Here is a 13,720-nt window from a genome sequence, read left to right as displayed (position 1 = left end):
TGGTTCCAGATCCCCCTGACCCTACGGTAATAATGTGTTAAAAAGACTGCTCCCCGGCTGCACTTACCCTCCTCCAAAGTGGATCTGATCGACAGCTAGACATGGCATTATCCTCAACTATCGAGAAGGACATTGCTATTGCATGCATATGCTCCGCTCTGATTCTGTCGCGATGCGGCTATCGTATTTACCACCGATACAAGGGCCATGCAGGTTCCCATAGAATCTGGCATGCCGACGATATTTACATGGCCATTGCTGTGCTGCCTCTTATCTCGCGCACCGTCTGCATCACTCTATCATTCCTCTTGAACCCCTCTAGCTCACGCGAGCCTGCAACCAAGGATGAGGCGGCAGCTCAGAACATGACTGTGGACAAGCTTGAACATGATCGTACTGTTGGGCTTCAACTACTTGTCGGCACTCGATTGAGCTACACTCTAGTGTAAGACTCTTGTGTGGACGTCTGGTTACCTACTGAGACCTATGTCCTATAGTCTTTGGATCTTGAAAGCTGCCCTGCTTTCCTTTTACTCTCGATTCGTTCGGGTGACAAGTTGGGGCAAGATTGCAGTCAACCTGCTATGGTGTCTCTTGCTTGTTTCTTGTCTTGTTGTTATTGTAGCGATATTAGCCGAATGTCGCCCTATATCTTTGTATGTAGCCCTTGTCTCTCTGGCCCGTTCATTGCTAACCGTTCCAGGATGTGGAGGCTCGCTTCTAAGGAAACTCGTACGTCTCCTTTTTCTTGTTGCCTTGCGATAGTAACCCTGATTGTACCAATGAGACTGACGCGTAATAGAACCTGCTTGTCAGAAAGGCATGGTTTACTTCTTCGCTCTGGCCGCAGGTAATATCAGCACAGATATTGCACTACTCATACTGCCTTTTCCAACCCTCGCCGTGGCGAGATTAAACACGAGAACGTAACGCAACCTTGTGGCTCTTAATGAACATTGCGCTGACAATTGCCAGTAAAATACAACTTGGAGTCTTATTCAGTATCGGCCTTTTAGTCATTGCGATTACAATTGTGCGGATACCGCTTATCCTCGGCGATGCCATGTCACAAAAGGCTCGGTCCACTGTAAGTGCTTAAGGCCGGGGCTCACTCATAAAAACATGGAGCCTAACATCAATTAGTGGGCGACTATAGAGATTCTCTGCAGTTGCATTGTGGCAAACACTCCTTTCTTTTACGGGCTCCTGAGAGAGCTTGGGCAGCACAAGGGTACACAGCCTTCAGCCACCGATCCGAGTAGATCAGAAGGTCCATTCTATCTGCAGAGCAAAGGAGCAGATCACCGCTCCTATGAGTTACAGGCTGCAAACAGTGATGGTAATTCACAGGAATTGATCATAATGCCATAATAATGTATCTCCTCCACTAATATAACCTATAAAATGGGAAGCTCCCAGCATTCGCTCACGCGTAATGTTGTTCACCAGTGCGAGATGAAACAGACAAATAAGGTCCACTATAACTGATACTCCAATGACGTTGTAACCGCGCCGGGTGTCTTTGGCTCTGGAGGGAGCTCTCAGCTGAGATCGAGATAACTTTAGGTTTGTTCCTTTATTCAGCACTATGTGTTCCGATGAAACCTTGTGGTGCACATCGAAATGTCCCATGTTTATGCATGCCTCTTTCGCCGCTTGTTTAGCAAAATTCGACCAGTACTGAGTTTCTCTCTATCAACCACCCAACTGTCTTGTGGAAAAGAGCCTCTCTTCCCGCCTCCTATAAGCTTCGAAGATGACAGCAAAATCGGCACCACAACGAAGGAGCGTATAATCTCCCCGGTGATATTTTTTGCAGTTGTAATTTTCGGAGTTTTGACAATTTGGAACTGGGGTCTAGACCCACCCAGCCCATGAGCCTACATTCCATACCGGATCCAAACAATGCTAAGACCCGCACTCAGGGCAGCTTGCAAGGCCAGATATTGAAGAATGGCTTACAAGATTGGATTGAAGACGAGAAAGATCCTCTATTCTTTGGTTGACACGCGAGTCGAGTCCAATATAGATATGAGAGAAAGTGTTTACACCAGACATACCAGAGGGGGTATTAATTGTCAGCGAATAACCATTTAGTATCACAAGGTTGAATCACATTCGTCTTTGAGTTCACGATTGTCGGGATTAGAATCTTTAGCCGGGCGATTAGCCAAATCTCCAACGCGGGTGAGTTATCGGCACTTCTGTGACCGACGTTCGGCATGAACGCTTTTAGAACGCTGCGCAGATATCTTTTCAAATGGAGTCATCAAGTCGGCCCAGTTCATCTGATCGTCAGATCTCCAAACCAATGCTCCATTCATTTCTACTCTGGTCAATTGCCAGACCATATCTAACTAGGAGCGAGGTTGCAGCCATCATTCACGGCAAACATTTAAGCTCAAATGATCTGCATGTAAAACCTCCGATGGTGCCGAAATTCCCGGGTCATCAAACCAAGGAAGGGTTCATCGGAAAGTCAAAGCTTGAGTGGTGCTTTGACAACTGCCGGCTCAGAGTCGTATCTGCATAGTCGTAATTAACGCATTAAACTCAATTTCCCCTGCTGATCTGCTCAATTCAGGCACATTGCAACAATGCTCCATGATGATAAACATGCGGTAATTACATCTGTGACGCACCAACAAAGTAAATTTGAGCATCGGCACATGCAAATGCAATGCTCCATGGGTTAAAATGAGGTGCTTCCCAGTCAGTTGTTTCTGAGCATGTGGCATTCATTCCTTCACTCATTCAGGCCATGATGTTGTTTTCACTCGTTCTTTGCACTTTTGTGCTATCAGCATTCGCTTCACCGTCTACACCCATCTCTGAGCAGAAATTGGGAGGTTTGCGGTATCCCAAACAACGCGGCAAACATTATGACTACACCGGTTTTGAGCCCAACCAGAAGAAACGCGCGGATGATATCATTGATATGTTTCGTTTTGCGTGGAATGGATACTACGAGCATGCGTTCCCTCATGATTCTTTGAGACCAAAGTATAGCAACTACTCGGATGATCGTAATGGATGGGGCGTTACTGCTGTCGATGGTCTTGATACTGCGATTTTGATGGAGCAGACGGACATTGTCGAGATTATTCTCGACTTTATCCCGACTATCAACTTTACCAAGACGAACACGCCTAAACCTACGTCTGTTAGTTTATTTGAGACAAACATTCGATATCTGGGTGGATTGTTGAGTGCCTATGATCTTCTCAAAGGGCCCTTCAAGCATCTCAAAGTCAACAAGGATAACGTTGATGCGCTTCTCAAGCAGGCTACTACACTGGCCGACACGTTGAAGTTTGCTTTTGACACGCCATCGGGAATTCCTTTCGGGTCGCTCTGGATTGAGAACCAGACATCCACCAACGAGGACAGCCTCGAGGATGGAACTGCCTACGCTGGTTTGGCTGCTATGGGTACTCTTGTTCTTGAATGGCAACACCTTTCGGATCTCACTGGTGATCCTGAGTATGGTAAACTGGCCAATCGCGCTGAGTCGTATTGGCTCTCTCCATCTTCCGAGGTCTGGCCTGGTCTTACTGGAGGTCGCTTCAGCCTCAAGACGGGTGAGATCCTTGATGAGTATGGCGGATGGACGTCGGGTAATGACTCAGCTTATGAGTACCTCATCAAGATGTATGTCTATGACCCAGACCGATTCAGCCATTACGGTGAGCGTTTCACTCTGGCGGCCGACTCTACCATCAAGCACCTGATCTCTCATCCATCGTCGCGACCTGACTTGACCATGGCAGCCGCTTTCACTGGCAAACAACAAGTCAATTACACCGAATTCCTCGCATGTTTCATCGGCGGATCATTCATTCTCGGAAGTTCAGCCCTAGATCGCCCAGACTGGCTCGACTACGGCCTCTCCTTCAGCGAATACTGCGCCAACGGCTACCGCTACACAGCATCCGGCATCGGCCCAACCCTCTATAGCTGGGATCTCAACGAGCTCGCGCAGCCCGAGAACAAGAACCAGACGCTCTTCTACGAGCGCGCGGGGTTCTTTATCCAGGAAGGAATCTTCTCGGGCGGCCAGGCACCCGAGGCCGTGGAAAGCTGGTACTACGCGTACCAGAAGACGCACGACCAGTACTGGCGCGACGTAGCGTGGACGTACACCCTAGCGCAGAACAGGACGATGCGCGTTGGCGGGGGGTTTGCCAGCATCAACAACGTGCTGTCTCCGTCTGGCGACGGAGTGCGCGGCGGCATCATGGCTAGCTTCATGCTCGCCGAGACGCTCAAGTACATGTGGCTGATCCAGACGGAGAACAAGGGCGAATGGGATGTCCTGGAGGGAGGGGAGAATCTGTTTGTTTACAACACTGAGGCTCACCCGCTGCGAGTCGCTGCGAAGAAGCCTGTTTAACCTTGTTTTTAGAGATTCAGCCTAGCATTGAGCGTGGCGCTTTTTGGCGTCTCACTGCCTCCGCCGGTAGATTCAGTATCCGACGGAGGCGCAGGCGAGCTTAAAACATTGTTTTGTGTCAATAGAAAATGTCTAATTGTGTGCTTTGCCAATATCAGCTGAACCAACCTCTTTTCCGTGACTTTTTGGGTCATTATGTGTCAGAAGACGGTGAAGTGGCTTTCCTGTTTCGCTTAAAAACACCCAATATTGTCTGGTTGGCGCTGCCAAGAGCCCCATAAGGCTGATGTGCCTCAAAGCATATTGGGCGAAGGGAATGTGCGTTTTCAGCTTTGGCTACTAGCGCATAATAAGCTCAAAGGGATGACCCTACTGCCGGGTCTAGATTCTGGGAGGGGAAGAGGGAGCTTACAGAGCTGAGAGAATGCAGGTATATAAGGCAATGGCCAAATCTTGTGTTACGGTATCATCAAAATAGAGCATCACAAGACATCTCGGCCATTGCACTCTGTACTCTATTGAACGTCTTCCCTGTAATTGCATCCGACTTCACACCGTCACCATGCGCCTGCTCAAAGGCCTTGTACTAGGTCTGCTCCTCGAGAGAGGTCTCTGTCAGACAGATACTCAACCAGACGGTGACAGTATCGCAACTGTTGCCGACCCTGTCGAGACAGATCCCGCAGATGTCCCTGCTCCTGACCCGACTGTCCCATCAGATGGCGGTGCGCGCGATTGAAGCATTTATTTAACTCCTGCTGACAGCAACCAGACACTCCTTCAGATCCCCCGGACCCAGCAGATGATGAACCAACGATCACGTTAGACGACCCTCAGCCCACTGACGACGGATCCGATGCCAGAATCCCCGCTCCAGATCCCACTGATCAACCTACCGATGTTGAAGACCCTTCAGCCATTCCTGATGATCCCGCCGAGACAAATACAGATGATGAACAGCAAGCTCCCACTGACCAGCCCGCCCCAACCGACACTGAGCCCGCGCCCGCCGCAACAGACGTCGATGCCACTCAGACCGATGAGGAGACTCCCCAAGAGACAGATACCAATGGTGAGGAAGCTACGCAAACAGATGGTGACACCGATGCGGCACCCGTCGTTCCAACAGAAGCCTTGAACTCGGCGGCCGAAGAGACCCCAGAGGCAACCCCTCTGGCATCCGACACCGCAGACGATCAAGTTCCACAGACGACCGAAGAGCCATCGGATGGAGAGACCGAAGAATCAACCGCTGACTCTGAGCCAGAGGAGTCCACCCAGCAGAAGACAAGAAATCTTGTAGCACCGACAAACACTGAGAAGAGCGATGCGAAAACGACTGATGGCGATGGTAATTATTCACCTGCTCCTTATGCTAGTCCGACTGGAGGGCATGAGGCCGAGCAGACGGGCGATAGTGAACAGACCGCTGATGGAACAACCCGCAAAGCTGCAGCTACAGGTAGTGGAGGCAAGGAGGAGAAGACCACGCTTGCCACTTCCAAGGGCGCTGCGCCGACTTCGCCCGCTCAGGATTACGCCATTGATCTGAAAGAAGCTGATCTAGGCGACTACGCCGAGTTCCAAGGCACAGGCGACAAGACCGTCGTGTAAGTTCCCCAAACCCTTTCTACCCCACGACTTAATCCATTAACTCCACCAGTGTTCTCAAACCCCCTCCCAACACCGAAGCAAAGTGCGATCTACCCCCCACAAGCGACGAGGACGTCCCCGAGGGTGAAGACGTGCGCGTCGTGCTCGCCGTGAAAATCGCAGACCTCAAGAAGGGCGTCAAGTCCGGTAATCGCTTGCAAATGCTCGTTGACGGTTCGACTATCTATGATAAGGAGCTCCTGGGCACTGGGGATGGAGAAGAGAGTATTTCGAGTGATAAGTTCAGGGCTGCGCTGGATCAGAAGGTTAATGTTATTCATAAGGCCGGTGATAAGCCGGTGCAGGTTACGATTCAGGATGCGAATATTAGGAGTGCTGTTAGTGCGGGAAGTAGAGGGGGGAGTGGAGGAGGGTCTGGTGGTGGCTCTGGTTCTGGGGATGACGGTGATAACTCTGGTGATGGTGGCGATGGTGATGGCGGCGGTGGAAGCGGAAGTGGTAGTGGCAGTGGCAGTGGAGGCGGCTCAGGCGATGGCGACAGCTCGGGCGGAGGTGCATCCGAGAGCGCCTCAGGAACCGGAGACGAGAGCTCATCCCCATCAAGTGTCTCTGGCGGCGATGGTCAAACCAACGTTGCTGGCAAGAACTTCATGGTCGGCGAGGTTCTCATCTACGCCCTTTCTCTCGCCCTTGCTCTCGTGGGATGAGCCCATACCACATATTAGACGTTCTTGTATCTAGTTCTTGGGGATGTAGTTGGAGTTGTACAGGTTGCCAAGCTATTGGATTGATAATGTTAATGCTTTGCTCGAGTCAATGATTCAGTAGAATGCCACGATTTGCATAATTACTAGATTAGGGCTGTGGGTACCCACTCTGTTTCATATGACTTTCATCTGTTAGAAAGCATACTGCTGATATGAGCCTTGGTACACTTGTCCTGTTGTAGGTGCTGTCGAAGGGGGCTGTCACAGATACTGGCAAAGCCTGAGGCTTGAAAGCGGCAGCGGGGAAAGGCATCTATCGATTCCTCAGATCTGCAAATAGATGATAGACAGATCTCCTGCTAATTACATTTTAACTGCGGTTATACCCATAGATAAGCCCTCTTGTCCCAATATCTACATCCACGGTCTCTCCTTAAACACCAATTCTTAGCCTCCTTTTCATCGTAAACCTATCTCAACTCAGTTTCCCCTTCCAATACAACTCATTTCCAACTCTACCCAAGCTCATGTCTTCGGAATATAGTTCCTAGAATAAATGCAATTACTAGAGCCACAATCCTGAATCTTCTTGCGATACGTACTTCCGTCTTTTCTTCGAAATGTTCTCCATTCGCAGCAAGCGACGAGGACACGATCGGAGCCCGCTGCGGGTCGGACTGTAGTGGTTTCCATTACGCACATCCTGAAAGGCTTAATATAGCAGTTCAATAGTGTTGCCAATATAGTGTTTGGGCGGTAGATATCTTTAAATTTTTAGGGGGAGGTTTTATTGCTCGGGGAGAAGCTGCTATTTAGGCTTTTTGGCTGTTCGTGATGGAGCATCTATAACGAACACGTACGCTTCTATGTGTTTTCTGAAATAAGACATGATCACGAAGCATAAATTTGTGGCTTATCATCAAAATCGCATTGAGTCCTCTTTAAATACGTGTTGCAGCCCTTTTGTAGGCTGACATTTAGATGAATCAGACTTCGATGTGGTACGGCGTCACTCTTAAGAGCCACGAACAGTCACGCGATACGGTCGTCAGCATACATTCACGTTGAAATGGGGTGATACAGATCCTTTGTGCCTCTCCAGAATATCCTGCGTTGTGCGACCGGGACGCCCATGTTCATCACATTACAATTAGTCCATCCATCTTCGTAACAAGAGATGCATCACTCTTTGATCTGTTGCACTAGGTACGCCCGCTTCCTCAGCTTTCCTATTCACTTATTTACACAAATCACTTGACCAAATATGGTGAGTAACCAGCCAAAAGTCTAGTGCCTTCCTCCAGAGAATGCAATCCATGTAGTAAGGCGATTCAGCCTGATAATAGTACTAATGCAGGTTTTCCTCTGAGCTTTATTAACGTCTATTACGCCTTTACAGCATTCTTTCTCAAGAACTCCTGACTAAACGCGTAGTCAGTATACCCCTTCGCTATCTTTGGAGTATAAAAGTACGTCCTATCATAACCCTCCAACGCAACACCAGCCTTCAACCGAAACACAAGGTCCGGATTGGCGACAAAATATCTTCCAAACGCAATCAGAACTTCAAATCCCTTGTAAATCTCATCAACAGCTATCTTAGCTGAATCACTCTTGAAACCACCCGATAGAATCACAGGACTTGTGTTGTTCCACAGTTCAACAATCCATCGAACTGTCCGTTGACCACCACAGTCAGCATCATCGTTACCGCGTATACGAGCTTCGATGAGATGCAAGTATGCTAGGCCAAGTGGTTTGAGCTGTTCGATGAGGTAACGGAACTGAGCATCCGGGTCGTCCATGAGCATGCCTAGAAAGTCGCTGTAGGGACTGAGCCGCATTCCAATCTTATCGGCTCCTATGGCTGCGATGACTGCTTTTGTGACTTCGATGTGAAATCTAGCTCGGTTCTCGATACTTCCTCCCCAACGGTCCGTACGTTTGTTGCAAGTGTCCTGTAAGAACTGATCGGGTAGATACCCATTTGCACCATGGATCTCAACGCCGTCAAAACCCGCTGCAATGGCGTTTCGCGCAGCAGAGACATAGTTCTTTATAGTAGTCTTTATATCGTCCTCTGCCATTTCTTGAGGGGTTGTCATCGATGGCTCAGCCGGAACAGCACTACTGGAAAGAAGGGGGTAGCCCTTCCTCCGGAGAACATCAGGGTTGCCAGCTCGTCCTTGGTGCCAGAGCTGACAAAATACTTTGCAGCCCTTTTCATGAATTGCGTCAGTTATACTGCGCCACGCTGTGACTTGAGCGCCGGACCAGATTCCAGGTGCGTTGTCGGAACCGGCCGTGCTTTCAGATATAAAAGTTGCTTCGCTGATGATGAGAGTGCCAGGTGTTGATGCGCGTTGTTCGTAGTATTCTATTCACTACAGTTAGCTTTGCTTATCGATCAGCGTCTAAGAGCTTGTTTTCCTGCTACTGACCTCTCGTCATGGAAGTTGGGCAATGATCATCGTCGCAGCGGTATCTGGTCAGAGGCGCCATCACAATTCGGTGCTCCAGTGCAGTTGACCCAACGGCCAATGGCTCAAAGAGTCGTGACATGATGCCTCTATCCACAAAGAATATGTTATCAATCCGATCAGCTTTCGAACCAAGTATCGCAATAATCACAGTATTGAAAAGACAGTCATGGTGGTATTGAACCCCCCCCTGCAATAAATATGTATGCCCCCAATACCCACCGATTCATTCATCCCCACCACTAACTCCTCGGTGGGTATATCCACCCTTATCGCAGTCATCTGGAAAATTATCCAGACGTCGGAACAGAAGATGCCGATACAGAACTTCTCTACGCCAGCCGCTTTATTCCCGACAGGGACATTCTTGGCCGATGGGGACCTTTGCAAATGCGCTCGTGTTTCGTCGAATGAACACAAGGCGGGGGATTCGGGAATAAGGGTTCCTGACGGGAAATATGCGAGCTGAAGAATTTGATGATGACATTGCAAAATTGATCAACGTTTCTTTCTTGGGTGGAGGTTGTTGCGTGTCAAAAATAAGGACTTCGGGGGAGGCGATTATCTCCCTCCTCTCATTGTACACTCTCTACCTTATTTCACGGGGAGAGCACTATTTTCCAAGTCATCACCACCATGAATACTGATACCAAGCTCGATGCGGATACATCTACCGACAGAATCACTGCTTGGGGGGGTACTACGCAGATACCATCTCAAGTTGCCAATGATGAGAAAATACAAATCGCCAACATCGACAGCGGTTCCAGCACACAAATAGCAGACCAAAGCGACGCCGAAAGCATAGGCGGTCAACGCAATAGCGACCTCCCCCGAAAACGCCTCCTAATCTCCATAACCGCCCTTTCAGTATGCCTCTTCGTATCGTTCCTCGACCAGACAAGCGTGTCAACGGCTACACCCTCTGTAGCTGGCGAGCTCCAAACAGGGACTTCGACGTCATGGATAGGAACTTCATTTTTGATAGCGTCGACGGCATTTCAGCTTATCAACGGCCGACTCTCGGATATCTTTGGCCGGAAGAATATGCTGTTGCTTTGTTTGTTTCTTATGGGTGTTGGTGATTTGGCTTGTGGCTTTGCAAAGACGCCGGTGCAGTTGTACGTCTTTCGGTCGATTGCTGGTGTTGGTGGTGGGGGGATTAATAGCTTGGTCATGATTATCGTGAGTGATATCACATCACTGCAAAATCGTGGGTATTATCAAGGTAAGCAAGCCATGCGTCGATTTTGGTCTCAACATTGACAAAAGTCAGGAATGCTGGGAGCCATCATCGCCCTCGCCAATGGCGTTGGACCTTTCTTAGGCGGTGCGATTGTTCAATCTGCGACTTGGCGATGGGTTTTCTGGATGATACCCATAATCACTCTGCCTACTACAGCAATTATCTGGTTCTACCTCCCTCTTAAGCATCGATCTGGGGAATACATGGAGAAGATAAAAAAGATCGACTACGGAGGCATCGTTCTCAACATCGCATCGACACTACTACTTCTGATCCCGATATCTGGGGGAGGCGTCACTTATGCCTGGACATCAGCTTTCTTCATCGCCACCGTCATCATCAGTATCTTTCTAGCCGCCCTCTTTGTTCTATTCGAATGGAAATTGGCAAAACTACCGATTATGCCTCTTCGACTCTACCGCGCGCCTCACTGCTGGGCGCTGTACCTGCAGTCTTTCCTGACGGGTCTGGCTTACTTCGGCAACTTTTTTTATCTACCGCTGTACTTCCAATCGGTACTAGGATATGACGCGCTGGTTGCAGGCGCTCTCATTCTAGCAGTGGTCATTCCGACATCACTCACGTCTATCCTTTCAGGGCAGTACATGAGTCGCGTGGGGAGCTACATGCATTGCATTCTAGCTGGGTTTGCTCTCTGGACGCTTGGGAATGGCCTCACTCTCCTTTTCAATCGGGAGACAAAGCTGGGCCCGCTGATCGCCATTCTCATCGTTGAGGGTGCGGGTATTGGGTTTACTCTGCAGCCTACGCTCGTTGGAATGTACGCGAATGGTCGCAGCGAGGACAGAGCAGTGACGACTGGTTTGCGAAACTTTATCCGCACAATTGGCGGCGCATTTGGCGTGGTCATCTCTGGTGTTATCCTCTCTAACACATTGAACAAAGAACTTGGTGGAAGAGGGATCGTGCCCAATGACACGATTGCTCAATTGACGTCATCAACATATTCGCTGACCAGTCTGGGCTTGTCGCAGCAGGATCAGGATATTATTTTAGATGCATACATGAATGGTCTATACTTTATATTTGTCTTCTTTACAGTATGCTCGGGATTGAGTCTGGTTCTGACGTTCTGGGTTGGAAACACAAGCCTCAAATCGCCAGCGAAAACTGAGGACGCGTCAGGTTCAGCAGATCGAGAGATGGCGGAGGATGAGAGGCCTAGGCGGGCTGATGTCGAAAAGGCACAGCGATAGAGATAGAGCTTTTTAAGTTGACGAAAGGAATAAAAGTTTTTGTCTATGGGCTTGACTATTGCCCACGGGAATTGTTAGTGATGAAGTGAAAACGCGTCGATTGAAGGCGGCCTGTTCATCAATGAGACGCGAAATTTGGCGGTGGGGATAAGGACTCCTCAGAATGCTGATAAGGGGCTATTGGCAGTACTAGAAATGACACGCAAGATACGCTTGCTGTCGGGTCACTTTGTTAGCGCAGCAACTCAAAGACTTCTGCAAGACGAGGTACTTGGGTTCTGGTGCTATCGCCACAGAAAGCCAAGTATTCTTTCGGGAGACTGACTGGGTGCACTTTCACCAGAATTAAGAAGCATTTTGCTCAAGGCTCAAGGAACATACTATCATGATATACCTGAAACCTGCATTTCTTGCTCAAGTAGGAATACTACTGCAATTTGCAGTAAAGGATATAGTAGTTATAGCTTGGTAGGAGAGCCAAATTGCCTACTTACTCCGTACTTGTCACTGCTATAGTTTGCTGTTTATCCAATGCCTTGTGTTCTGTACTCATACCCTGTAGTTCATGAAAGAGATTCTTCCCGTCCTAATCCGGTATAGCCTTATCGACCGAGCGTTGAGTGATAAGCGGGAATAAACGGAGTCAAGAGCTTATCGTCACCCAGCCATAATGCAACGTCCGTTATCTTCCCCGCGTTCCTTATCACAGACACGACTCATGACCCCGCGCTGGGGATGTTTCCCTGACCCGGTCGGGTATAGGAAGGTCGAAGGAGAGGTCGGCCCAAAATTCGCCGAAGGGTTTGCAGTAAGTTGGCCGGCATTGAGATAAGGCACTGACAGAGCTTGCTTATAGCCCAGCCATCAGTCCACTGTCTAATTGTGTTGATCCAAAAGTTCCATTCAGTCTAGTGTTACTGCCTATCATGCCTACAACTTTCGCCTCGCACCCCGATTACGGCTACGACCGTGACTTCAAGGGATATGGAGAGAAGGGTCTTGTCGGGTTGAAGTGGCCCAACAACGCCAAGATTGCTGTATCGTTCGTCATCAATTACGAAGAGGTAAACCAACTGCATAGAAATGACCCGATAATTATATCTTCACTGCTAATACTGGTGTCATTAGGGCGGTGAGCGCTGTGTTCAAAGTGGTGACGGAGTCTCAGAGACAAACCTCCGAGAACACCCTACATTACCACGCATGAACGAACGCGACCTCAACGGAGAGTCAGAGTATGAATATGGCTCTCGCGTTGGGTTCTGGCGATTGTTCAAGCTTTTCAACCAGCATAAGATGAAGTTCACTCTCTACGCTGTTGCACAAGCTGTCGAACAGCAGCCCGAAGTAGCTACTCGCTGCGTCGAAGAAGGCCATGATGTAGCTTCTCACGCTTATCGCTGGGTGGATCACCATGACTGGTCTGTTGAGAAGGAGAAGGATTACATCAAGAAGGGAATAACCAGTCTGAAGAGCCTGACGGGATATGCGCCCAAAGGGTGGTACTACGGCCGTCCTTCGCCACACAGCCGTACCCTAATCCCCCAAGTCTACCAAGAAATGGGTGAAGAGCTCGTTTGGGCGAGCGATACATACGCCGACGACGTGCCATACTGGATTGATCTCCCCACCGAGCGAGAAAAGCCAGACCCTAAGGGCTGTCTCATGGTTCCGTACAGCTACGACTGCAATGATTTCAAGTTTCACGTGGTCACTGGCTTTCGCGATTCCACCAGTTTCTACACTCATCTCAAGAATGCATTCGATGTGCTGTACGAAGAGGGAGAGGCGGGTGAACCGAAGATGATGACTATTGGCTTGCATTGCCGTATTATTGGAAGACCGGGACGGTTTAAGGCCTTGAAGGACTTTGTCGAGTATATTGCGCAGAAGGAGGGTGTTTGGGTTGCGACGAGGACGGAGATTGCTGAGGCATTTAGGGAGCAGTTCCCTTACAAGAAGGGTGAGTTGGCTTGATAGAATAGGTGAATAAATGGCTCAATCATCAGTTGCGTTCCAGCGATCTGTTTTGCTTAACGACCGAAGAGAAGTCAATAATTTCT

At 49.2% G+C, this 13,720-nt stretch overlaps 6 protein-coding genes across 6 annotated transcripts; 5 read left to right on the top strand and 1 right to left on the bottom strand.

Moving 5' to 3' along the window:
- Positions 1 to 101: 101 nt before the first annotated feature.
- FPRO_13649 (uncharacterized protein) lies at positions 102 to 1,371 on the top strand (the record flags this gene model as incomplete). Its single annotated transcript, XM_031223122.1, has 6 exons — positions 102 to 445; positions 498 to 656; positions 704 to 732; positions 803 to 926; positions 976 to 1,087; positions 1,144 to 1,371. The coding sequence occupies 6 exons, from the start codon at positions 102 to 104 to the stop codon at positions 1,369 to 1,371; spliced, it is 996 nt and encodes a 331-aa protein (XP_031088513.1).
- Positions 1,372 to 2,764: 1,393 nt separating this feature from the next.
- Positions 2,765 to 4,393, top strand: FPRO_13648 (uncharacterized protein; the record flags this gene model as incomplete). Its single annotated transcript, XM_031223121.1, has 1 exon — positions 2,765 to 4,393. The coding sequence occupies one exon, from the start codon at positions 2,765 to 2,767 to the stop codon at positions 4,391 to 4,393; it is 1,629 nt and encodes a 542-aa protein (XP_031088512.1).
- Positions 4,394 to 4,955: 562 nt separating this feature from the next.
- FPRO_13647 (uncharacterized protein) lies at positions 4,956 to 6,714 on the top strand (the record flags this gene model as incomplete). The annotated part of the gene is made up of 3 exons (XM_031223120.1): positions 4,956 to 5,118; positions 5,166 to 6,003; positions 6,057 to 6,714. 3 exons carry the CDS (start codon positions 4,956 to 4,958, stop codon positions 6,712 to 6,714), a joined length of 1,659 nt encoding a protein of 552 aa, XP_031088511.1.
- A 1,385-nt stretch (positions 6,715 to 8,099) lies between these two features.
- On the bottom strand, positions 8,100 to 9,276 carry FPRO_13646 (putative NADPH2 dehydrogenase chain OYE2; the record flags this gene model as incomplete). Its single annotated transcript, XM_031223119.1, has 2 exons — positions 8,100 to 9,091; positions 9,156 to 9,276. The coding sequence occupies 2 exons, from the start codon at positions 9,274 to 9,276 to the stop codon at positions 8,100 to 8,102; spliced, it is 1,113 nt and encodes a 370-aa protein (XP_031088510.1).
- Positions 9,277 to 9,830: 554 nt separating this feature from the next.
- On the top strand, positions 9,831 to 11,657 carry FPRO_13645 (uncharacterized protein; the record flags this gene model as incomplete). Its single annotated transcript, XM_031223118.1, has 2 exons — positions 9,831 to 10,422; positions 10,471 to 11,657. 2 exons carry the CDS (start codon positions 9,831 to 9,833, stop codon positions 11,655 to 11,657), a joined length of 1,779 nt encoding a protein of 592 aa, XP_031088509.1.
- A 926-nt stretch (positions 11,658 to 12,583) lies between these two features.
- FPRO_13644 (uncharacterized protein) lies at positions 12,584 to 13,634 on the top strand (the record flags this gene model as incomplete). Its single annotated transcript, XM_031223117.1, has 2 exons — positions 12,584 to 12,721; positions 12,786 to 13,634. The coding sequence occupies 2 exons, from the start codon at positions 12,584 to 12,586 to the stop codon at positions 13,632 to 13,634; spliced, it is 987 nt and encodes a 328-aa protein (XP_031088508.1).
- Positions 13,635 to 13,720: the final 86 nt, after the last annotated feature.

Source organism: Fusarium proliferatum, assembly GCF_900067095.1.
Source record: "Fusarium proliferatum ET1 genome assembly, contig: FPRO_scaffold012, whole genome shotgun sequence".
NCBI lineage: Eukaryota > Fungi > Ascomycota > Sordariomycetes > Hypocreales > Nectriaceae > Fusarium > Fusarium proliferatum.
Note: the sequence above shows the minus strand (reverse complement) of the source record. Positions and strands in the feature narration are given on the sequence as shown.